The sequence below is a fragment of the Mus caroli genome, chromosome 5 (genome assembly GCF_900094665.2).
Source record: "Mus caroli chromosome 5, CAROLI_EIJ_v1.1, whole genome shotgun sequence".
Lineage (NCBI taxonomy): Eukaryota > Metazoa > Chordata > Mammalia > Rodentia > Muridae > Mus > Mus caroli.
The window spans coordinates 85,494,731-85,518,228 of NC_034574.1; the positions used below are offsets into that span (position 1 = coordinate 85,494,731).

General features: G+C 45.0%; 1 protein-coding gene across 9 annotated transcripts in view; it reads left to right on the top strand.

The window, feature by feature from the left end:
- Positions 1–23,498, top strand: part of Art3 (ADP-ribosyltransferase 3) — an 84,642-nt gene that overhangs the window by 45,250 nt on the left and 15,894 nt on the right. For 2 of the 9 annotated variants that reach the window (XM_029477269.1, XM_029477275.1), the window contains exons 1-3: positions 10,731–10,843; positions 11,992–12,069; positions 16,159–16,867. In XM_029477269.1, the coding sequence (XP_029333129.1) occupies positions 12,001–12,069; positions 16,159–16,867 (778 nt within the window). In that variant the 5' untranslated portion in view covers positions 10,731–10,843; positions 11,992–12,000. Of the gene's footprint in view, positions 1–520; positions 611–10,729; positions 10,844–11,574; positions 11,677–11,991; positions 12,070–16,158; positions 16,868–23,498 lie in introns of those variants that run through there. The other 7 variants (XM_029477276.1, XM_029477277.1, XM_029477270.1 and 4 more) reach the window with 5 other exon arrangements.

A 23,498-nucleotide genomic window follows, 5' to 3' on the forward strand; every position in this document is an offset into this window, starting at 1 on the left:
AACAAATTAGCTACCTGGATATTTAGAAACTTTCTGAGTCAGGTGTGGTGGCTGACATCTATAATCCCAGCACTTCTGTTTATCTGGAGGCTGCCCCAAGAGGTCAACTTGGTCTACATGGCAAATTTCACGTCAGCCTATATATACTACAGAGACCCTACCTGAATAAACCAAACGGAAAAAATCTTTCTTGTAGCCACATTTGGAGGAGGAGGAGGAAGAAGGGGGGGGAGGAAAAAACAAGTGAAATTAATATTACTAATTTTCTTATTTAAACCACTGTATTTAAAGGGCACACTTACTTTCTTACTGTGATTGAAACCCTTCAAGATTTTATACTGACAGCCCTCAGCATTTGCATACTAAATTTTCATCACAGATAATTGATCTATATTTAGACTTCATGAAATGTCAAGTTCAAAAACAGATGCAAATACTTCCGTTGTTCCAAGCACTGAAAGCATCCCAGCAAACCAGTCACAGCTTTAAAAGTTAAATAAGACGAACCATCCTGAAACCTTCCCGTCTCAGTCGTCACCAGGTCACTTTCAGAGTGCTCGCAGCAGGGCTGTGGTGCCTGGAGGTGGTTACAGCTCTCCTCTGTCTGGAGGTGAGTTTTCCTCCATGAAGCCCCACCAGCTGCCTCTCTCCTGTCTTTTTTTGTTGTTGTTTAGATTGCGGCCTTTGGGAAACTCCACTTGACCCGCTCTATTTAATACAAAAACCCCTCAAGTCCCCACACTGCATACTTCTAATCCTGCTCATTCCAAGGGGCTTTTTATCTCCCGGCAACTTACTATCTGATTTCCTGCTTCTCCCAGCCCACTCTGCTTGTCAGCTATGAGCTCCCTGGAGCAGTATCTGTTTCGTTTACTGATCTCTCAGCATCTGTGGCTCAGGAATTAGGGATTTCGCTTAGTGGTGGAGTGCTTGCTGGCTTTGGGTATATTCTCCAACACTGAAAACCTGTGGATCAGGCTTACTGGATTAGTCATTATAAAGGCTTACTGTGTTGTTAATAAGTATATGCTGCATTCGATAAGACCCAGAACGGTCTAAGAAGTTGGCTGACTAGATTTCTCTTAAATGCAGCTTGAATGTGTTCTTTGTAGTTGCTGCTATTTAAGCCGCAAGCCATGGCCAAAGGGATGAGGAGTGGGGAAGAATTCTGATTTAGTTAGGAATTCAAGACTCGCAACTCAGAGTAAGGGTGTAAAAAGGCCAAGTCCTTTTTCAGAAACTAGAAACTGGACTTCAAACTTGTGCCACATGCATGCTGTTGAGTGGGGATTTCTCACTGGGGACTTCAGTTACACGCTTCTGTGTCAGCAGCTGTTTGACACAGAGACACGGAGAAAACGAATAGGAAAGTAACATACTATAGAACTCACACGTAAGTGTCTGAAATGAGACATTAAGAGAGAAAATAAGTTCCAAAAATAAGGTTGACCCAAACTTTGTAGGGATTTGTGTACTATCCAGCTTTTTGGGGCCTGGTGCATATGTCTTTAATCCCAACACTTAGGAGGCAGAGGCAGAAAGATCTGAGTTTGAGGCCAGCCTGGTCTACAAAGTGAGGGGATCTCTGAGTTCAAGGTCAGCCTGGGCTACAGAGTGGGTTCTAGGACAGCTAAGGCTACACTGAGAAACCCTATCTTGGAAAACACTAATATATATATATATACACATAGAGAGAGAGAGAAGGAAAATTATTTTGAAACTAGAATTATATAGAAAGCTTTTAAAATTGTGAGAGTGTGTGTGTGTGTGTGTGTGTGTGTGTGTGTGTGTGCATTAGCACCATGGCTCTCTGTGGAGGTCAGAGGACACCTTGCAGGAATTGCCTCCCTCATGTGGGTCCTAAAATTAAACTCGAGTTATCAGGCTTAGCAGCTAGCACTTTACCCACTCAGTCATTTTTTTTGCCAGTTCACATTGTATATAAATTTTTAACTGCATTCACATTTCAGTACATGAACACAGCACCCATGTCTTAGGTCTAATAAAGTAGCATCCTTATAGTATACACTGCAGGTCGTAGGGGTGGTAGTCTGTGTTGTTTTAAGATTACATTGCTAGTGGTTTAGACAGGAGGGAAAAGGCAGAGAATACCAGAACAAGGAGGTTCACCAGAGAGAGAAAGAGGGATTAGCATGTCCAGAGTGGTGCTACCAAGAATAATCAGACTCTAGACCAGAGAGGAGCGCCTGCCTCCCTTCTGGATGGGACAATAGACAACAATGTGAGAAGGCCGGTAAGCCTCTGGGATTCCTTCAGAGCCTGGCAGTTTCTGTTTTAATTTTATTATTTTTTCTTTTGCCTGATTTTGGGGGAAGCTAAACAATTCTCAAGGTCTCTTAGGAAAAAAATAATAAACGCTGCATCTAACACGGGAAATCAGCAGAAGCCGAGGAAGGACAAAGGTTCTCTCCAGCTTTTTTCCTTTGATTGAAAATGGATTTTTAAAATACAACATATTCTGGTTTCCCCTCCAGGTACCTCCCGGTTCCTCCCCAACCCCCCTCCCATCCGGATCCACACCCTTTTTGTCTCTCCTTAGAAAAACAGGCATCTAAGGAATAATAATAAAATAAGATAAATCAAACCCAAACAAATCGGAATGTAACAAAAGTACCAAACAAGAAAAAAAGAATCGAAGAAAACGCGCAAGAAGTGCGCAGGCGCAGAGACTCACAGGCTCCCACAATCGAAGCCCTTCCCTACCTAACCTCTGCGGTTATATATAGAGCCTGCTTGTCAGTGACTTAAGTGCTGACATTCCTAATCTGAGCGAATATGTGCTGTAGCTGTCTTTCTGGGTCTGAGTCACTCACAGCTCACTCACAGCTTTTTTCTAGTTCCACTCATTTACCTGAGAATTTCATCTTTTAGTGGCTGAGTAATACTGTATTGTATAAATGTACCATGTTTTCTTTATCCATTCATCCACTAATGGACATCGAGGTGGTTTTCAGTTTCCATAGCTGTGTGGACTTATCTTTGAGCCTTCAATTCTATTCCGTCGATCAACATATCTTTTTTTTTGGTCCAGTGAAATAAATTTTAAAACATGCTGTTTTCATGACTATGGCTCCGTAGTACAACTCGAGATAGGAAATGTCGATACATCCAGCCATTCTTTTATCATTCAGTATTGTTTAGCACTTCTGGGTTTGTTTGGTGTATGTGTGTGTGTGTGTGTGTGTGTGTGTGTGTGCATTTTCATATAAAGCTGAAAACTGTCTTCTCAAGTATAAGAATTGTGTTGGAATTTTGAAGGAGATTGCATTTAATCCATAGATTGCTTTTTGATAGGAGGGCCATTTTTACTATTAATTGGTATTAATTTGGCATTAATCCTACCAATTCGCAAGCATGGAGATCTTCCCATCCTCGGAGATCTTCAGCTTCTGTCTTCAGTGTCTTAGAGTTTTTATCATACACATCTTTCACTTGCTTGGCTAGAGTTACCCCAAGATATATTTTGTGAACGATGATGTCTCCCTGACGTCTTTCTCAGTTCATTTGCCACTTGTATATAGGAGGGCTACTGAGTTTTGTGAGTTCATTTTGTATCTAGCTACTTTAGTAGGAGTTCTCTAGTAGAATGTTTAGGGTCCCTTATGGATACTATCATATCAGCTGCAAATAAAGGTAGTTTGAGACTCGAGTCTCCGTTGCGATGGTAGGTGCTGTTCTAATAGGTCTGCTGGCACGCGCTAGTTGGGCTTTTTCTCTTGCAGCTTTCCACATTCTGTCTTTGTTCTGTAAGTTTAGTGTCTTGATTGTTATGTGCTAAGGGGACTTTCTTTTCTAGCCCAGTCTATTTGGTGTTCTGTAAGCTCCTTGTTCCTTGATAGGCCTTTCCTTCTTTAGGTTGGGAAACTTTTCTTCTATGATTTAATTGAAAATATATTCTTACTCCTCTGACCTGGGTTTCTTCTCATTCCTTTATTTCTAGTATCTTTAGATTTGGTCTCTTCATACTTTCACAGATTTCCTAGATGTTTTGTGCCAGGAGTTTTTAAATTTTAACATTTTCAGCCGGGCGTGGTGGCACACGCCTTTAATCCCAGCACTTAGGAGGCAGAGGCAGGCGGATTTCTGAGTTTGAGGCCAGCCTGGTCTACAAAGTGAATTCCAGGACAGCCAGGGATACACAGAGAAACCCTGTCTTGAAAAAAAAAATTAACATTTTCTTTGACTGAAGTATTCTTTTCTTTTATCTTCAATGCCTCTCTCTTCCATCTCTTCCATCTCTTGTATTCCATTGGTGAAGCTTGCCTGAGTTTTCTTTTCTTTTTTTCCCTTTGTCTTTTTTTACAGTTTATTTATTAATATATATAATATGAGTATATAATATATAATCATATCTATTATATTATAATAGATATGACTACATTGTAGCTGTCTTCAGACCACCAGAAGGGGGCATCTTATCCCATTACAGATGGTTGTGAGCCACCATGTGGTTGCTGGGAATTGAACTCAAGCCTCAGTCTTTGCTCTTAACCACCGAGCCATCTCTCCAGCCCCTTGCCTGAGTTTTCTGTTTGAGTTCCTAAGTTTTTCATTTCCAGTTTCCCTCAGTCTGAGTTTTCTGGTTGTTTGTTTGTTTGTTTGTTTGTTTGTTTTTTCCGAGACAGGGCTTCTCTGTATAGCTCTGGCTGGCTGTCCTGGAACTCACTCTGTAGACCAGGCTGGCCTCAAACTCAGAAACCCGCCTGCCTCTGCCTCCCGAGTGCTGGGATTAAAGGTGTGCGCCACCATGCCGGGCTATTCATTTCCTTGTTTAAGACCTCTAACATATTCATGAAGATTATTTTGAAGTCCTTGTCTGGTGCTTCAACTATATAACATTTCTCAGGACCTACGGATAGAAGGTTGCTGGTCTTTAGTGGAGACATACTGTCCTGGGTGTTATTGTGTCTTTATCTGGGAGTGTAGGGTTTGAGATGACTGTAATCTTAGGTCCTGTCTGTTCCTTGACTTCTGTTACCCTCTCTGGGTTTTAGGAGAGTGTGGTGGCTGTGTGCTGCCTGAAAGGGAATATTTCTGAGTCCCTGCAAGTGTGGTCACTGAGGGTTCCAGTTAGAATGTGTTCCTTGGTACTGGGAGCCAACACTGGTTCCCTCTTTACCTTTTTATCAGGTGGCTGGCTGTCTGGCAACCTCTACTCAGGTTCCCTTCTCTTGCTGGCTGAAGGTGGGAAGCTGGCTCTGCCTCAGTCACCTTTCCTAGGTTCACTCAATCAGAGATTCCCTGAGAACCCATCAACTATGCTGGCCAGGGAAGCAGGCTGGCAGTCTTCCCTCTCCCTCCAGTCTGCCAATCTCGTCCCTAGATCTGTAATAGATTCTCAGTTATAGCCCCTCTTTGAGGAAGACTTAAATTCAAAGTTTGTTTCTGCCAAGAGTGGAGCCTATGAAATGGAGAGATCGTGTTCTTTTGCTGCCCTCCGGTGGTCATTGGCATATGTACATGCCATGACATACCCATGCATGTGCTCTCGCAAATGGAAATAAAAGAAATACAAAGTTAATTGATTTAAAAAAAAAAAAAAAAAAAAAAAAGGGCTGGTGAGATGGCTCAGTGGGTAAGAGTACCCGACTGCTCTTCCAAAGGTCCGGAGTTCAAATCCCAGCAACCACATGGTGGCTCACAACCATCCGTAACGAGATCTGACGCCCTCTTCTAGTGTGTCTGAAGACAGCTACAGTGTACTTACATATAATAAATAAATAAATCTTAAAAAAAAAAAGGTGAAGAACAAAAACAAAAAAACAAAAAAACAGCTCCTTTTGAGATAGTAAATGTTATATACCGTAACATTTACCTAATTGAAATGTATAGTTTTTAGCTGGGAATAATGGCACATGACTGTAAAACCTAGAGCTCAGTATGGAGGCAGGAGGATTGTGAATTTGAGGCCCATTCGATCTACCCACTGCACTTGAGACCATTTTTAGAGCTTCTGACACACTGCATGCGTGCAATGTCAAAGCATCCATCAGGAATGCTAGGAAGTCAGTCACCAAAGACGACACACTGATTCCGTGATAATATTTAAGGGACACAGAGAAATCTGTGATGCCAGGTGGTGAGTGAGTAGCAGGGTCTTTGGCGGAGGGAGGAGGTAGGCGTGGGGAATTCATAGGGAAACGCCCTCGCCGCTTCCATGGCCCTGGAGAGGAACCACCTTTGGAGACACTGTCCTTATGCTCGGTTACTCAGATATGTCATGCGATGTAAATCTATCATTACTTCTTATTTTTTATTTTATTTTATTTTATTTTATTTTATTTTATTTTATTTTTGGTTTTTTTAAGACAGGCTTTCTCTGTGTAGCCCTGGCTGTCCTGGAACTCACTCTGTAGACCAGGCTGGCCTCAAACTCAGAAATCTGCCTGCCTCTGACTCCCGAGTGCTGGGATTAAAGGCGTGCGCCACCACTTCCCGGCTCTACTTCTTATTTTTAACAGTTGAATAATACTGTTCGTTATCCATTTATTAGAGGATGGACATTGGAACTGAGTTATAAACACTATTATAAATGTCATTGCCAGCCGGGCATGGTGGTGCACGCCTTTAATCCCAGCATTTGGGAGGCAGAGGCAGGTGAATTTCTGAGTTCAAGGCCAGCCTGGTCTACGGAGTGAGTTATAGGACAGCCAGGGCAACACAAAGAAACCCTGTCTCAAAAAATAAACAAACAAACAAGAAACCTGTCATTGCTATTATAAATAACACTGCTTTTCTAAGAGGGGGGGAATGAGGGTGAATATGAACAAAGTAGATTATCTACACTTGTGAAAGTGTCACAACGAAGACAGTTATTGTGTATAACTCATATAGCTACTAAAATATTCTGAACTTAAAAAATAAAATCCTGTGTAACTTTTTAAACACCCCCTATGCCCCCAGATTTAGACTAAAGCCCACCAAGAAAAGCCTGGCTGGTTGTGTGTGTGTGTGTGTCTGTGTGTGTGTGTGAGAGAGAGAGAGACAGAGACAGAGACAGAGACAGAGAGACAGAGAGAGAGACAGAAAGACAGAGAGACAGAGACACACACAGACACAGAGACAGAAAACAGAGACAGAAAACAGAGACATAGACAGAGACTTTCTATAGGGCCTCAGCAACTGTCTCTGAAAAGCCTGCCTTCCGTCTTGAGTGTGTACACATCTGGGCAGGGTGTCCTATCATGTCCGTCCGTACAGGTGTTTCTTTAGCATCCTTCTCATGTAACTATCTTTACAGCATGTATCATTTGGGGCCTGTCAGCTTATAGCTATGATATTCTTAACGTTTGCAAACAGGGTGAGCCCTTTGGTTTCTGGACAAGGTCTGAAGCTACACCAAGCGGTGAAAGCCCTGAGCAGAGATGGATTAAGGTGCTTCTTAACAATACACCAGCTAGCTATGCATGATCGTTTCACTAAGGACTGATACAGAGACTTCAGTCAGCTGAGTCAGACGTGCATGTTACCATAGGAAATAAAACATACAGTGTATAACTGGGCAGCACGGACCCTGATCTGCCCTCAACAATTTGCTTTTAAGATATTTGAAGCTGAGGAGGTGGCCCAGTGGATAAACTACTTTCTGCACAAGCATGAGGTTCCGGCTTTGGAAGCACAGTGGCTTGTGTCTGTAACCCTAGCTGTGGGAAGGCAGAGGCAGGGAGTCCCCTGGGACATGCTGGCCAGCGAGCTGCATCAGCCATTGCCAGGGTTAGTGAGAGATCCTCTCACAAAAGAAAAGGTGGAGATGGCAACTGAGGAAAAATGCCTGACCTCAACCTCTGGTATACACACACACACACACACACACACANGCACTTCTCAGGTTTCCGAGTTACCCATCCCTACCCTCTCTTGCAGAAGGCTGTATACCAGCCATTGTGTGTCAGCATGACAGATTGTTTATTATCAACCCTAACCACACACACACACACACACACACACACAGAGAGAGAGAGAGAGAGAGAGAGAGAGAGAGAGAGAGAGAGAGAGAGAACAGAACAGAGACACAAAAAGAAATACATAACAATTTTTTTTTGAGGCTTGCTTTCCTAAAGTCAGGTACCAATTCTTCAAATAAAAAAAATTTAAATCAATGTTATGGTTTATATAAATACTTTATTTGTACATTCTGGGAAGGTTCTGTCTTAGACATTGAATACAAAGTGTATTGCTTATTACAGCTGGGTTACATAAACATGAAGTCAGAACCAGTGTACCTTCTGCTGAAGCTGCCCTGCTGATCTCCTCTGACAGCAACTCCAACTCTGTCGCAAAAGTGCATTGTTGGTTCTTCTTTTGACATTAATACCATAGCCTGTATAGAACAGTACGGTATGAATCGTCCCATTTTAATAACAGCAAAAGCGATTTTAACATTGAACTTACAGAACACATAGAAATCAAATGTGAAGGAATGGGTTTGGCTAAAGAGTTGGCTCACAGGGAGTTGGTTGCAGCAGGGAGCTGCAAGTCACGACAGAAAGCAGCAAGGCTTGAGAGTGCTCCTCCTCGGGCCCTCAGTCAGCAGCTGCCCCGCTGTGGAATCTGGGCCCCTTTGCTCTCTGCTCCGGTATAAGAAATTAAGGTAGCAGGCATACAGCCTCTGAATCAATGCACATGGGAAAAAGCAAACACCCGATAGGTGAGTCCTGAGGTGCAAACTCAGCGCCATTATATACCCTGCAGTTTCCCCTTACTTGGGACAGAAATAAGTGGAATACCTCTGACAATGCTGATACGTAATTTAAAGACCAGTTCCTAGATTTTGTATTGGTTTTTTAATTTTATTTATATGAATGTTTTGCCTGCATGTATGTCTGTGCACCATTGCATGCAGTGACCCTGGAGGCCAAAAGAGGGCGCCAGATCCTCTGCGACGTCAGTAACAAATGGTTGTGAACGGCTGTCATAGTTACATTTTTCCTCAGTGACAAAACACCATGACCACAGCAATGAATAAGAGAAAACATTGATTTGGGGCTCGTGGTTCCAGAGGGTTGAAGTCCATGGCGGCAATCATGGCAGCCAGCAGCCAGTCATGGTGCTAGAGCAGTAGCTGAGAGCTTACCTCTGAGCTACAAGCATGAAAGAGACAGAGACAGGGCCTGGAGTGTGGGCTTTTGAAAACTCAAAGCCTGTCCCCAGTGACACACCCCCTCCAGTAAGGTCACACATCCTAGTCTTCCCCAAATAGCTCCAACAACTTGGGATTAAGCATTCAAATACAGGAGCCTGTTGGGGCCATTCTCGTTCAAACAGCTGCCATGTGGGTTCAAGCCAGTATTTTCCATTGCTGAGCCTTAGCTCAAGCCCCCAAGACAAATTTCTTATTTAAAAAAATGAGAGCATAGGAGATAGAAAATGCTTGCCTTGTAAGTGAGAAGTTTTGAATTCAGATCCCCAGCCCACATAGAAATCAGAAGCCAAGAGGGTCCCTGGAGCTCACTTGCCACCAAGCCTAGCAAAGTCATTTTAGGTTCAGTGAGGAACCCTGTCTCAGAAAACGAAATGGAAAAAACACCGAGACCAAAAGCAACCTGGGGTCATCTTGTTCATCTCTAAGGGAGGTTAGAGCGAGATCTCAAGCAGGGCAGGAACCTAGAGGCAGGAACTGATGCAGAGGCCATGAAAGAGGGCTGCTTACCAGTTTCCTCATGGCTTGCTCAGTCCACTTTCTTATGACACCTGGGACTACACCCACCGTGAGCCGGATCTTCCCCAACCAATGAATTGTACTAGGCTAATGGGATCTCTCTCTCTCTCTCTCTCTCTCTCTCTCTCTCTCTCTCTCTCTCTCTCTCTCTCTCTCATAGATTTGTTTATATGACTACACTGTAGCTGTCTTCAGACACACCAGAAGAGGGCATCAGATCCCATTACAGATGGTTGTGAGCCTCCGTGTGATTTGCTGGGAATTGAACTCAGGACCTCTGGAAGAACAGTCAGGGCTCTTAACCTCTGAGCCATCTCTCCAGCCCAGGGGGCCGAGGGCGAGGGGTGTGTTTTCTCAATTGAGGTGCCCTCATGCCAAATGACTCTAGCTGGCATCAAAGCGACAGAAAACCAGCCAACATCTGTCCTTGTTCAAAACGTGTTCTAGATGCCGGCATCCCCAGCTCCCTTCCTGCCAGCGTTCCCGGGTGGACTTTCGCTGGCCTTCGTTTATCCTGAGCAGTTGTTACCTGATTGGGTCTGGGGACACACACAGAGTAGTGACTGCCAAACAAATTTCAGTACTGTGCTCAGCTTGTTTGTGTGTCTCAGCACCTGGCACAGTACCTGAACCGCAGTCAGCTGGTTGAGTGGTGATAGCCATCACTGTTGACAGTGTTTAACAAGTGAGCCCCCTTGCTGTGGGTGTCATCTAATAGAGGACAGTCCAGCCTTCCCTCTGGCATATGAGTGTCAAAGGCTCAGTTGTTGGGAACTGACCACCCCGCCACCCCACCAACCCAGCCCCACCCCCATCCCCCAACTACACACACACACACACACACACACACACACTGCTCCAAGGGAGTCCAGGGCTGGGTTCAGAACTGAGCATGCTCTGTGGATTCACAGACCTCTTGGAGACTTAGTGTTAACAGCAGTGGTTCCAGGGCAGAGTGTGGCGACCGGATATAAATAGCAGGGCAGAAGTTGACTAATGAGCCACTGCCAAGCTACCACTAGGGGTGTTATAAAAAGAAAAGCATTCCCAGGCAGTTCACTGTCAACAACATCCTATCCTGGAGGGAAGTTCTCCACAGCAGAGTGGGAATCTGGTGTGAGACAGGGCCGTCATTTAAACTTCCTGCAAAGGCACAAACGCCAGGTAAACATTTTGATTTATTTGCACCCAAACTGCAGAAAGGAAGACCAGGGAAACCCTGGCCCACGGCTGGCTTGGCACATGCTGCCTATGGAAAAGTCTATTCCTTAGACTCTTTGAGAGGGCAGTTTGACACAGAGTAGCGTCTTAAAATAACTACAGATATTTTAATAGCATTAGATAAAAGGACTGCTTTTGAAGACAGGAACCTGGGACCAGGATGGATTACAACAAGAAAGACTGCCCTTCCTTCCCCTATGCTGTTTATTATCTCATTCAGAATCCAGACTATGCTGTTTGGTAAAATATATATATATATATATGAAAATAGAGTCTGCATTTGAGTTACAGCAATAGCAGCTTTGCTGGAGCATTATGTGTGTGCGAGACCGGAGGCTAACAACCTGTGTTACTGGTTGAGTTGGTTAATGGCTCTGGATAGCTTCAGCCAGTGAGGATTCTTGCCGTCCTGTCTATCCCTTATGCTGCCACAAATACCGGAATGGGTACTGGGTGCCCAGCCAGGAGAATGATAGAATCTTGTTAGAATCCCTGCCTTCGAAGGGCTCCTGAGTCTGTTCCTAACGTCAGGACATTCCACACTGGCTCAGCCTCTGGCTTGTGTTGATTGTGACGAGTTGGAGGAGGGAGGTCACCTCAGGCGAAAAGCTTTGTACTGCTGCTGACCTCATGTCTCCGCTCCCACCCAAGTGGGCATGCTCTAACTTGCAAAGTGAACGGAAGAACGGAAGCTTCACACGGGAAAGTTTCTAGACCATTCTTAGAAACCGGGAGTGAGAATGAGAGCATGGTGGTTTTAGTTTGTGTTGTTTCCTGTGCGTACTCAGGGGACATTTAGAGATTGGGAGGAAAAAGTCTCTCTGGAGGGAGTCTGTCTAAAGTTATGTGGGAGTAGACTTGGAAGCACTAAAGTTCTCTGCAGTTTCACATCGACATCTCTAGAACAAACTGTTAGACATCTGCATAACATTGAATGCCTCTTATAGTCATAGAAATGTATTTGATAACCACTTCGACCATCACAATATCTATCCAGAATGAAAAAATATGTAACATCACCTTATCCAGTTCCATTTCCCTAAACCCTCTTTGTTAAATTTACTGAATTAAAGTTTTTCATTCTAATCCAGACGTGAAAAATGAAGATGGGACATTTTGAAATGGTCACCACGCTGCTGGCAGCCGCAGTTCTAATGGACATCTTCCAGGTAATGTAGGGAACGGGAAGCATGCTCGCTCCCTGGGATGGGAGCCCTGTAACACAGCCTGAGGCATCTCTGCGGACTGAGAGGAGCCAGAATAGGCAAATTAACTTGTTGGAAGCAGCTTTTCCTTCATTTTGCAGGTTACACCTGTGGTAAGTATAGAAAATTTAAAAATTTAAATTAAGCAAAGACAGAAAAATTCAACCACAAACTTCCTCACTCAGAGGGATCAACTCTTGGGGGATCGTGTAGATAGCCTAGGTGGTTTCTCTCTCTTTGTGTATAATTTAATTAAAAATATGATACTTTTAACCTTGCCTACAGCTAATACTGCACAGCATTTCCGTGTGAATAAATATTCTGGCCATATTGTGTGTTCTCCCGATAATGCCAGTGTTGATTCCATGTTTGTTACATTAACTAAGTAACGGCTATCCCCTCGTTTATCTTTCTACTGGCAGAAATGTTATCATGTTATTTGCAGTTCAATATTTAAAAGCAGTAAGCATACTTTATGAGTGGCCTGAAACAGGTATCTCACTTGCCTTCTTTAAGCTGCCTTAAGAAAACATTGCATCCAGTTTTAGAGTTTTGATCCACCTTCTAGACTCTAGAATTCTAGTGCAACAGCATCCTATACCCTGTGGCCCGCACATTGTGTTGTTGGTTCTTTTCCTTACACATTGTGTTGTTGGTTCTTTTCCTTACACATTGTGTTGTTGGTTCTTTTCCTTAAGACATATAGTTGAGATACCCTTAAAACATTTCACAGCACATACCTCATTGGTTTATAGCGTCCTTCCGATGCTGTCCTGCAGTAACTGCTCTGGAGAGGCGCTTTGCATACTGGAGGTCAGCCCCAGTTCCCCCTCCCTCCATTCTCTGACAACCGGAGGAGTGTGTGGACATTTCAGCAGAGTGGAATCTTGCGGCATGTGGCCGTTTGTGTTTGGTGTCTTTGGCTTAGTATACTGTTTTCAAAGCCCACCCGGGTTGTGGCATGCATTAGTAGCTCGTTCTTTTCGTTAATGAACACCAACACCATCACAGGGCTGTGCCACATCTTGTTTATCAATCAGGCATCTATCTGGGTTGTTCCACTTTATGGCGACTATAAATAGTACTGCCATGAACATCTGTGTAGGGGGTTCTGTGTGAATGGTTTCCATTCTCATATATTTATTGCTCTCTAGGGATACATAGAAAGAAGCTCTCTTGCTAAGCCTTATGCAGGACTTACTTGTATAGCTAGCACTTATATGTAGCGACAGTTTTGGAACTTTGGTTTCTTTAAAAAACACAGAAATACTATGAGATCTAAGAACGTGGTCAGGTGTGGGGTATGGGGCTGCTTCGGACTGTCCACAGTGGCTGATTGTGATTTACCTCCTGCTCTAGCAGGGGCGTGATTTTGCCAAGAGCAGATAGTTTCTGTGATTTTGAGTTGTTGGGAATTCTGGGGACTTTGCTGAGGGGATATAAATGCTAGGGCCCTGAGAGGCAGGGTGGGTTGTTGGTTGATTGCTGTTGGTCATCATTTGCTAAGTAGTCATGAGCAAAGCAGAAACAAGGAGAAGAAAAAAATTAGATATCCTGACAGCGAAGATCAAAGTTGCCCAAGGAACTCAATGCCCTAATCATAAGGCAGTAGTCTAATGATAATGTTGCCTCCTTTCCCCTCTCTCCTTTTCTCTCTCCTATCTAGTGTTAGGGGGTTGAAAGAGTGGAAGAAAAGGGATGGATAAGGGTGGAAGAAAGAAGAACTCACAAAGTAGCAAAAGACAGACTACACTTACATATGTAGTTGTGCACCTGGTACTACCTGCATAGGTGAACATGACTGAGCCGGGGCTGTGCTACTCTGCTTAACAGAACTGCACATTATTGTGAGTGCACATTTCACTGTACTTCTAGAGGGGCACTGGGTCATACTGTAACTTCAAGTTGAACTCCTCAAGGTATTGCTGCAGCCCTCCATATCAGCTGCACTCCACCCAGCATGAATCAGGGCTCCAGTTCAGCTGCTCCTATTCGTTCAGCTGCTCCTATTTATTTGTCCAGCTGCTCCTATCTGCTTGTGATTTTCCTGCTTTGCCCTTGGTTTTTGTTCTGATCATTATTTTCATCCCGGTGGGTATGAAGTGGTGCCTCGTGTAGTTTGAATCTGTCTTTTAAGTATTGGTTTGCAACACACCATTTTGTCATACTTCTTTTACTAATGTTTTTCCATTAATTGGTTTCTCTTCTGAAACACCAAGGTCATTTCCACATATTTGAAATGAATTTTCGGTAGCTGAATTTCATCGCTGTGAGCCTTTGCTTAGGTGGATTCGTCAGGGGAAGACATCGTCAGCTCATTCACCTAACCTTCCGTACCTGCTCCTCCCTGTTCATTCATTTGTCCTCAGTGGTGACGGTCCTAGGAGCTGTGCCACTACAAGGCACGCCCTGTACAGAACGCACAATCAGCTATGGTGTCTGGCCAGAAAGGCTTGCTGTCTAAAATTAGACATGTGAAGACTGCTTTGTGAGGCATAGGGAAAAGACAGGAACATATTGGCTTGATTCTGATCCAGCGGGAGGAATGTGGGAGGTGGTTTTAGGTCTGATGTCTTATGTTGCTGTCTTCAAGATAAAACAAGCTTTGGCGCTCAGGCTGATCTCTGGTACATTCTGTGCTAGCGAGCAGAGTGCATTTCATATCTTCACAACTGCAGTGACTTGATCTGCGAAGCTCAAATCCCCATGTCAGGAAACTGACCTACAAACTCAGGAGTATAGGGATCTCAGTGAGCCCCAGCTGAAGCTCCTGAGGTCAGTCATCAGTTTCTGGCACTGCCCCACCTAGTGCCACATACATGTCAGTTTTCTGGAACCAGAGTGTCTGGGATCAAATATGAGTACAGTCTCGGTATCTTTAAAGAAAAAATGTAAAGAGAGGTCTCGGTATCTTAGTCTCCTTATTTCTAAAGGAAAAGGGCAGGAGAGATGCTTGAAGGCTATGAGCACTTGCTGTTCTTACAGAGGACATGGGTTCTGTTCCTGGCACACAAACGACTCACAACCGCCCAGAACTCCAGTGATGCTGTCTACTAACTTCCAAGCCCCAGACACTCACGTGGTGACTTACATACGCGCACACAGCACTCATACACATAAAATAAAATAATTGAACCTTTAAAATAAATGAAGTAAAGTACAATAAAACAAAGGGAGGTTGGTGATAGTAAACCCCCCTCCCGCTCCTCCATTACGTAAGGTAATTGGTATGAAGCATTGAGTGCTGAGAAAGAGCAGGCGCATAGAAAGTAAAAGTCTGTTAGGGTTAGAAATGGGGTGGGGGGTAGGGTGCAGTGATATCCAGTGTCCAAGGAAGACTCCACAAATAGCTGAGGTTGTCACTAATGATTGTGAGCAGTGAGTTTATACATTTGGCCTTAGACATGGATGGCGGGTCTTTGGGGCATCCAAACAAAGGGGACACGGGGGCGGATGACAGAAAGGTGTGGCCCTCACAGGGACACCCTCATCCTTACAGCCCTCCCTTTCTGTCAGTGCCTTCCATTGCTTCACTGCTCTCCTTCCTGACCATGTCCCCTGTTGGAATTCCTAAGCAGACACTAGCCCAAGGCTGACAGTTTTAAAGGAAAGGGTTTCAAGGAAAGGGTGTTCTGATTGCAGGACCTGGGTCACCTGCTTTTACTTTGGGCCAGAAGTGCAAAGTCACATGAATAAGGGAGGGTGTATCCAGAGGGAAAGTTGACATTTGTCGGGATGTATTTTCTACCACACGCAGTATTTTATAATACATGCTATTTTGCACTATACAAAACGGTCTTAAGAGTTGGAGAAAATGTAGCGAAGGACACTGTTCCAGCCTGGGCTAGACTGTCTTCCCCGAGCTCAGGTGAGTGAATTGCACAGAGAATTCGACCAGCACCTCTCCACTGACACAGACTCTCTCCGCGGTCCGCACAATAGGATGTGATCCGTAATTAAAAGGGCACGGGAGAGTGGGCACGCTACTGTGAGAGAAATTTATATCAAATAAATGTGTGATTTCAAGAGCCGTCCTTTCCTTTTGCTCCTAAGGTGAAGGCGGAAGTGTTAGACATGGCAGAGAACGCGTTTGACGACGAATACCTGAAGTGCAAAAGCAGAATGGAATCGAAGTATATTCCGCAGATGGAGAAGGAGGAGTTGGCAAACGATGCGCTCCTGCGGACGGTGTGGGACAATGCGGAGATCCAGTGGGAAGCGCGGAAGGCTCAGCTCTTCCTCCCTAGGAAATTCAAGGACACCTATGGCATAGCTCTGACGGCCTACGTGACTGAGGCTCAAGAGCAGACTCCCTTCTACCACACATTCAGCAGCGCTGTGAAGATGGCCGGCCTGACCCGAAGACGGTACATCTATAACTTCCCGTTCAAGGCTTTTCATTTTTACCTGGTAAGAGCCCTGCAGCTGCTGAGACGACCTTGCGAGAAAAGTTACAAAACCGTGGTGTACAGCACAAGCCCAGACATTTCATTCACATTCGGAGAGCAAAGCCAAGTCAGGCTGGGCAACTTCACGTTGGCGTATTCAGCCAAACCGGAGACAGCCGACAACCAACGGGTGCTAACCATCCAGACCTGCTTTGGAGTCGCCGTGGGAAACTTTCTTAATAAAGACGACGACAGCGTTGTTTTAATACCTCTGAGTGAGGTTTTTCAAGTGTCGAGGAAAGGAACTAGCAACGACCTTGTCCTTCAGAGCATAAACAGTACCTGCAGCTACTACGAGTGCGCATTCCTCGGGGGTAAGTAGTGATCCCTCGCGATCTGAGTGATCCCCGCGCGCGCCTCTGTCTGGGAGGAAAGGGGTGGGGTGCACTCAGGTCCCAGAGAGCGACTGGTGTTTGCAAGGCAGTTTTCAGCCTTACACTGAACGATCTTTCTTCAGCTACAACTCAGTTGTCAGATAAATACCTGTACTTCATTACTAAAGTTAAACGACGGAGCAGCGCTGTAAAGCAAAGCCCATTTTGCCCCGCAGGGTTTCGAAATGGTCAGAAACAATTTTTGGTTGTCACAACTTAGGAAGAGGTATGGCTGCTATTGGGCAGGTAAAGCTAAGCAATGCTCAGGACCCTGTCCTGTAACTAAGAATGATCTGGTCCAAAATGTCAGTAGTGCCGGCGTTGGCGTGGAGAATTCCCGCTGCAAGTCAGGCCGTAAACACAATCCCATCCCCTTCCCAAGCATCTGGCAACCGTTCTAAATTTAAGCTGGGTTTTCCAGGTACACACCATCATGTTTGTAAGTGGACAGCATGCTTTCATTCTTTCTGAACTTAATTTTATTTTTAGACGTTGTCTAAATATTCCCAATGGGGTATTCAGCTCTCATACACCACATATCATTTAAGCTGTCTTTACTGTTCCTGGATCAATGGTGCAGGCTTGTGCTCCCACCTGTTCAGGAGGCCGAGGCAGAAATGCCAAGGCTTGGGCAGCTAAGGTGAGACCCTGTCTCAGAGAGTAATAGGTTAGTGATCGAGTGCCCTCTTTGCATCCTAAGGATTATAAAGGCTCTTCGTTTTTCTCTCAGCTTTATTAGAAAGCCTAGCAGGAATTGGTGACTGGGGTAGGCTAGGTTCCACGGCTCTTCTGCAGCCTTAGTAACCCGGCTATCTCTCTGTTCCACTGTTTGCTTTACCATCTGCCTTGAGACATGAGTCAGCATCCAAGACAGGCCCAGAAGACCTAACCATCCACCTGCTTTCCAGGCCAGGGAGGGCAAACGGCCCGCCACGCATCTTCATTGTACTTCTGAATCCGGCCTTTTGCTGGAACTCGTTCTTGGTCATGCACAGCTACAGGAAAGGCTTAGAAAGGAGGAAGTCGGTTTTGCAGCCTCCTTGACACAGGAAGAATGGGAATTAGAAGTGGCCGCTAGGATGCTGTGCACATCTGTGATCTTGGGTTTGGGTCTAGCCTGGGATACATAAAGAGATCGTGTCTCAAAAGGAAGGAGGGAAGGAAGGAAGAAAGGAAGGAAGGAAGGAAGGAAGGAAGAAGGGAAGGAAGAAAAGTAGACAGCGTTGTAAAGAAATCATGTCTCAAAAGAAAGAAAGTTAGAAAGAAAGAAAGTTAGAAAGAAAGTTAAGTTAGAAAGGAAGAAAGGAAGGAAGGAAGAAAGAAAGAGAAAAGAGGAAGTGAGGGAGAAAGGAAAGAGAGAGAGGGAGGGAGGGGAGGAGGGAGAGAGAGAGAGAGAGAGAGAGAGAGAGAGAGAGAGAGAGAAGTAGACAGGGTTGTAGGTGGGTCAGTAACCAGACAATGTCTGATGACTGCTGTCTCTTCCCTAACAGTCTGATGACTCCACGGTCTTCCCCATGTATGCTCTTGGTCTAGTAAACTGCTGAGATTTTTGTTGTTTTGCTTTGTTTTTACCTCTGTAATACTTCCTTTGCCAGAATAATTTTATGACTTCATTTAAAAATATCTTATTAATAGTTCACCCCAGAGAAAAAATAATTCACCCCAGACCTTTTGACAGAAGTAGAAATCTCTCTGTACATTCCTCTTTCCCACCCCTGGAGATACCCAGATCCCACATCATTCTGCTATGGGCTGTGCTCACCAAAGCTTCCAGCTTCTCCGCTCCACCAAGCTAAGGTTTTGCTTCTCCCACACAACCCTGATCTGGGTTTGCAGGTCTTCCCCAGGTTACTCTCCTTTGTTTGATGCGGTGAGGCCAAGTGTCGAGCACAGTTTTCTGAGACACGGTATCTTGAGGCAAATTTTCTAAGACTGAATGTGCGAAGTACCCGTCTTTAAGCTCAAATAATAGTTTTTGTAGCCTGCCACATCCTTGCATGGCTCTAGGGACTTGGGCCTTACTGGGAATTGATGAGGGAATGAAAACAAGACAAGACAAGACAAGACAAGACAAGACAAGACAAGACAAGACAAGACAAGACAAGACAAGACAAGGTAAGGCAAGACAAGACAGACAGACATGCAGAAAGAGCTAGGGTGGAGCTGTCTGAACGTTCAATGAAGAAACCTCAGAAGCTCAGCATGTTCATTACATAGAGTTTATTACATGTTTATTACACAGAATGGCAGAAAGAAAAGAAAGGCAGGGCTATTACATTACTGATAAGCAAGGGCCAGGCTTAGACATGGGTTTAACTAATCTGCAGTAAACTTCAGCTGTAAATATCCGAGGGGAGGGAGCTATGGTGGACATCTTCTGTACTCACTGTTAACTCTCACACCTAGTCCTCCAGAGAAGGCTGAACTGTGGGATCCTTGACGTGGGTGTGTGGAAACACTCTTGCTATTCAAACTTTGGATGAGTTCTGGTGTGGGTTTTTTGATGTTTGGGCTTTGCAGTTCTTTTTGTTTTGTTGTGTTTTGTTTTTCTTTTTGCTGCTGGAGATGAAACCTAGAAAGAGGAACACGTTAGGCAAGTCCTTTATCCCTGATCTACATCTGTCCCAGCCTGAGAACTAAGTGTTTTATTCGGGAAGCTGTAGGTAGGACATTTTCCTTATCTGCAGCATTCTGAGTGCTCTGGGTTTGCGCCTTGCTCTATGAGATTAAAGGGTTAATAAAACCCATCTTCCCACCTCCTATGAAAACGGCCAGATCCCTTTGTTGCACTCCTCTGTAAGATGCAAGGGGCAGAATGGCAGCTCTATCCAGCACTGCCTGAGGTAAACAAAGCCCCTGAAGGTGAGGTACCTGTGAGCAGGAGAAACAAGCGGGACCTAAGGTCCTGGGTCAGAAAGCCATAGCTTCAAACTTCCTGAGAGCGGTGCCCCATGTCCAGAGGCAGGACCGGACTCTGGTACTGACCAGATCACTGCAGTGGTCTGTTCAGGAGTTACTGTCTCACACGTCGTGAGATCATAGAGCAGCCCCTATACGCCCTGCGAACTGCACTGTGCGTTCTTGTAATTACGGAGGGTGGGGTTCGAGAAAAGACCCCTTGTCTGCTCCCTGGTATGTGTATCACCTTGCATTCTCTGAAAACACACACACACACACACACACACACACACACACACACACACAGAGTGAGGGGCTATGTGCTTATCTAACTGAACCAGAATCCATTGCTGCTGGGTCTCAGAAACAGGGAAGGCTTTAGACCTTGGCTCAATGTGCTCAGCGTACAAAGAGATAAAAGGGTGTGTAGGACAGTGCGGAGGAGGAGACAGCGTGCTCGGCTGGGATGCTGGCATGTTTGCCGTTGGACAGCAGAAGCTATGAGGCCCCTGCAGTGCTGAGGGTGCAGCTTTCCCAGAGCCTTACACTTTGACCTCTTGCACCTCCGTGATGTTAGGAGTGGATGCTTCTGTAATCACTCCGGACACCTCACCTGCCACATTCCTGATCTGCATTCAAGCAGCGTCTGATTTCTGAGCATTCTTCTTGAGGCGATGCCAACACAAATGAGCAGATTGTGTTAAAGAGCATTCAGCCCTTCACCCTCTAGATAGTGGCCATGACCCCGAGCCAGGCCAGCTAGAGCCAGCTTATACCAGAGTTGGGGCCTTTTCTTGTTCCTCCTCCATCACAGTGGCTTAAAACTGGCCAGGGCTGAGTAATTTATTATTTCTCTCTTATCCATGATGATGGAGTGTTCCAATCAGTGGTTGCCTGAGACCATGGCTTCTACCAAATCCAACATGTACTAGGTATTTTTCTATACATCCATAATACGATAAAGTTTGATTTATAAATTAGGTACACCAGGAGTTTAATGATAATAGAATAATGATAACAGTATGCTCTACTAGAAATTCTGTGAAGCCTGCCCCCCCGAAATATTTATTTGCAGCCTTTAGTTGATCACTGAGTAACAGTTAAACTGTGTAAGAAGAGGGAACCTTAGAGATGACCAAACACTCTAAGCATAGTCTCCCTCCTCCCCCACTGAGTGTGTTTAATTTTTCTAGCACAACACTTCAGAAACCCAGTCGCAGCTGGACTGTAGAAATCATACCTATTTTGGTGCCCCTGATGCCTTCAGGCAAATACCATTTATGGAGGTCCTAGTTATACAAAAGCTCTAGCTGCCAACCATGTTTAGCAACTAGTGCCTGGCCAATGGGCTGTGGCGGGCAGTGAAACCCACAGCGCTCAAGTCTGTGACTGGAATAATGATAAAACAAAAGATGCAATGACAGGTGAGCTGGTGGACTGACTCAGAATGAGCTAGGGGCTTGAGACATTCATGGCACAGTATAAGCCTGTGTACAAGGGGGGTGAGGAAGAGGGTGGGGCATGGGAGAGGGGGCATTTCACAGGCTAATATTCAGCTCAGCCACAAAGGAAGTCTCTGGGGAGCTCACCCGTACCACTTACTAATGTAGAGCTTTGTCCAAGGCAGCAGCTGCTGCTGCTGAACCCAAGGTTTGACCTAACCTAGAATCCTCTGCTGCCATCTAGAGATAACCAACGGGAATGCACAGTCAGAGGCTTCCTTAGGCCAGCTGTAGGCGTGGCTGGGTGGGAGAACATTTGTTGGAGTGTGAGAGGCCCTTGGAGTCCATCCTCCAGCACCGGAAAACAAACAAAGCAACAACAACAGAAACTATAGTCCTGGATGGAAAAAAAGGCAGTGTTTCTAAGGCAACGTTACTAGACTTAGCGTGCTAGACATAGTCCTGAGTCACTGTTGAAAACTTACCTATGATTTCCAATGTGTGGATCTTACAAAAAACTGGCGAGCTAAAAACAAACAAACAACAAAGTAGTCCCATCTGTTAGAAAATGGAGGGGCTAATTCCTGGTGGTCTTTCCTGGTTGGTCTTGCTATGAACCCAAGACCACAGAGGGAAAAATGAACACCGTTTCCTTCCTCAGAAGAGGCGAGAGCAGGTCAACCAGCTTAGCTACTTCTCTGGAAAACTTGATAAAGACAGAACGTCAGCTGTGTGTCAGATTAAAGTCCTTACCATTAAAAGTGACCCCCATTGGAAAACTGTAACTGGGTTTGGAGGGCTGTGGCTCGGGCATGAATTCCTAAGAGAAAGCCCGGGCTGGAGAAGAGTGCAAATCTACAGAAGACTTACAAGCAAAGAAACAATACATGCCTGAACCCTAATCACCTTAACTTAAGGATAGTCTGAGCATGGATGGCCTGCTGCTTCAGCCACGGTCCTGTCCAGTGGGGAGGTCTGAATGATGCTCTACATACTTACAGAGTCAGGGAAGCCGGAAGGTACTAACTGTTCCCTAGTTGAAAACAGGCCTTGTTAGGCGAGAGGAGCCTCTGTGTTCTCGTCGCTGGCATAAGCCTATTTTTGGACTCACTGTGGCACGCCGAGCCTGATCCCTGCTAAGCCATCAAAAGAGGAAAAGAAAATGAGTTTATTGGGCTGTCCAGTCTTATTTCTTACACATCCACCCTGAGGCTAAGGAGATGCAGGCAGAGGGCTTGCCTAGCACACATAAGTATTCCTTCTGTCGTCAGAAAACAAACACAATTCCACCCAGACCAGAGTGGGAGTTAAATACGATTTTCATTGCTTCTAATTGCGTCACGTGAGCATTCCTGGGAGTATGGAGGCTCCTGTGCTGTTTGAAACTATCTGGGATCGGGCGTCAGTTCATGTAGTGAGACAGGACCACCATTTGTAGTTCCGCCCAGCAAGCACAAAGGCAAAGAACACGTAACACCATTCCAGCACATCGAAGCAGGATTGCTTGTGTTCACTCCAGAGACTGACCGGTTTACCATCAAACTGTGCTATTTTTGAGCATTGTAGCAGGGCTCCATTGAGCTAGTTGTTTGGGTGAAGTGGCGCTAAGGATGTTGCAGCGTCTGAGATCTCAGTTTGGAGTGCCTCTTCATGCCTTAAGTCCATTCACAGGGACCCCTAGGCTACAGGGAATACCTGGACGTTTTGTGTGTTTTAAGCAATATCAGACAAATCAGACATGCCTAACTGTTGGGCACCATTTGACAAGATAATGAAAGGTGCGGTCATCTTTTAAAATCATCTTGTATGTGTGTGTATGATGAGGGGGAGGCATACATGCCACATCTGTGTCACAGAGGTCAGAGGACAACTTTCTAAGTTGCCTCTCTTCTTTGATCTTCACATGGGTTCCAGGGATTGAACTTGAGCCTCCCTGTCAAATACTTTACCCTATGAGACACAGGTCTGGCTAACTAGTTGTCTTTTTTTTTTTTTTAAGATTTATTTATTATTATATGTAAGTACACTGTAGCTGTCTTCAGACAGTCCAGAAGAGGGCATCAGATATTATAGATGGTTGTGAGCTACCATGTGGTTGCTGGGATTTGAACTCAGGACCTTTGGAAGAGCAGTCAGTGCTCTTAACCGCTGAGCCATCTCTCCATCCCCCACCCCCCTAACTAGCTGTCTTTTTTTTTTTTTTTTTTTTTGGTTTTTTCGAGACAGGGTTT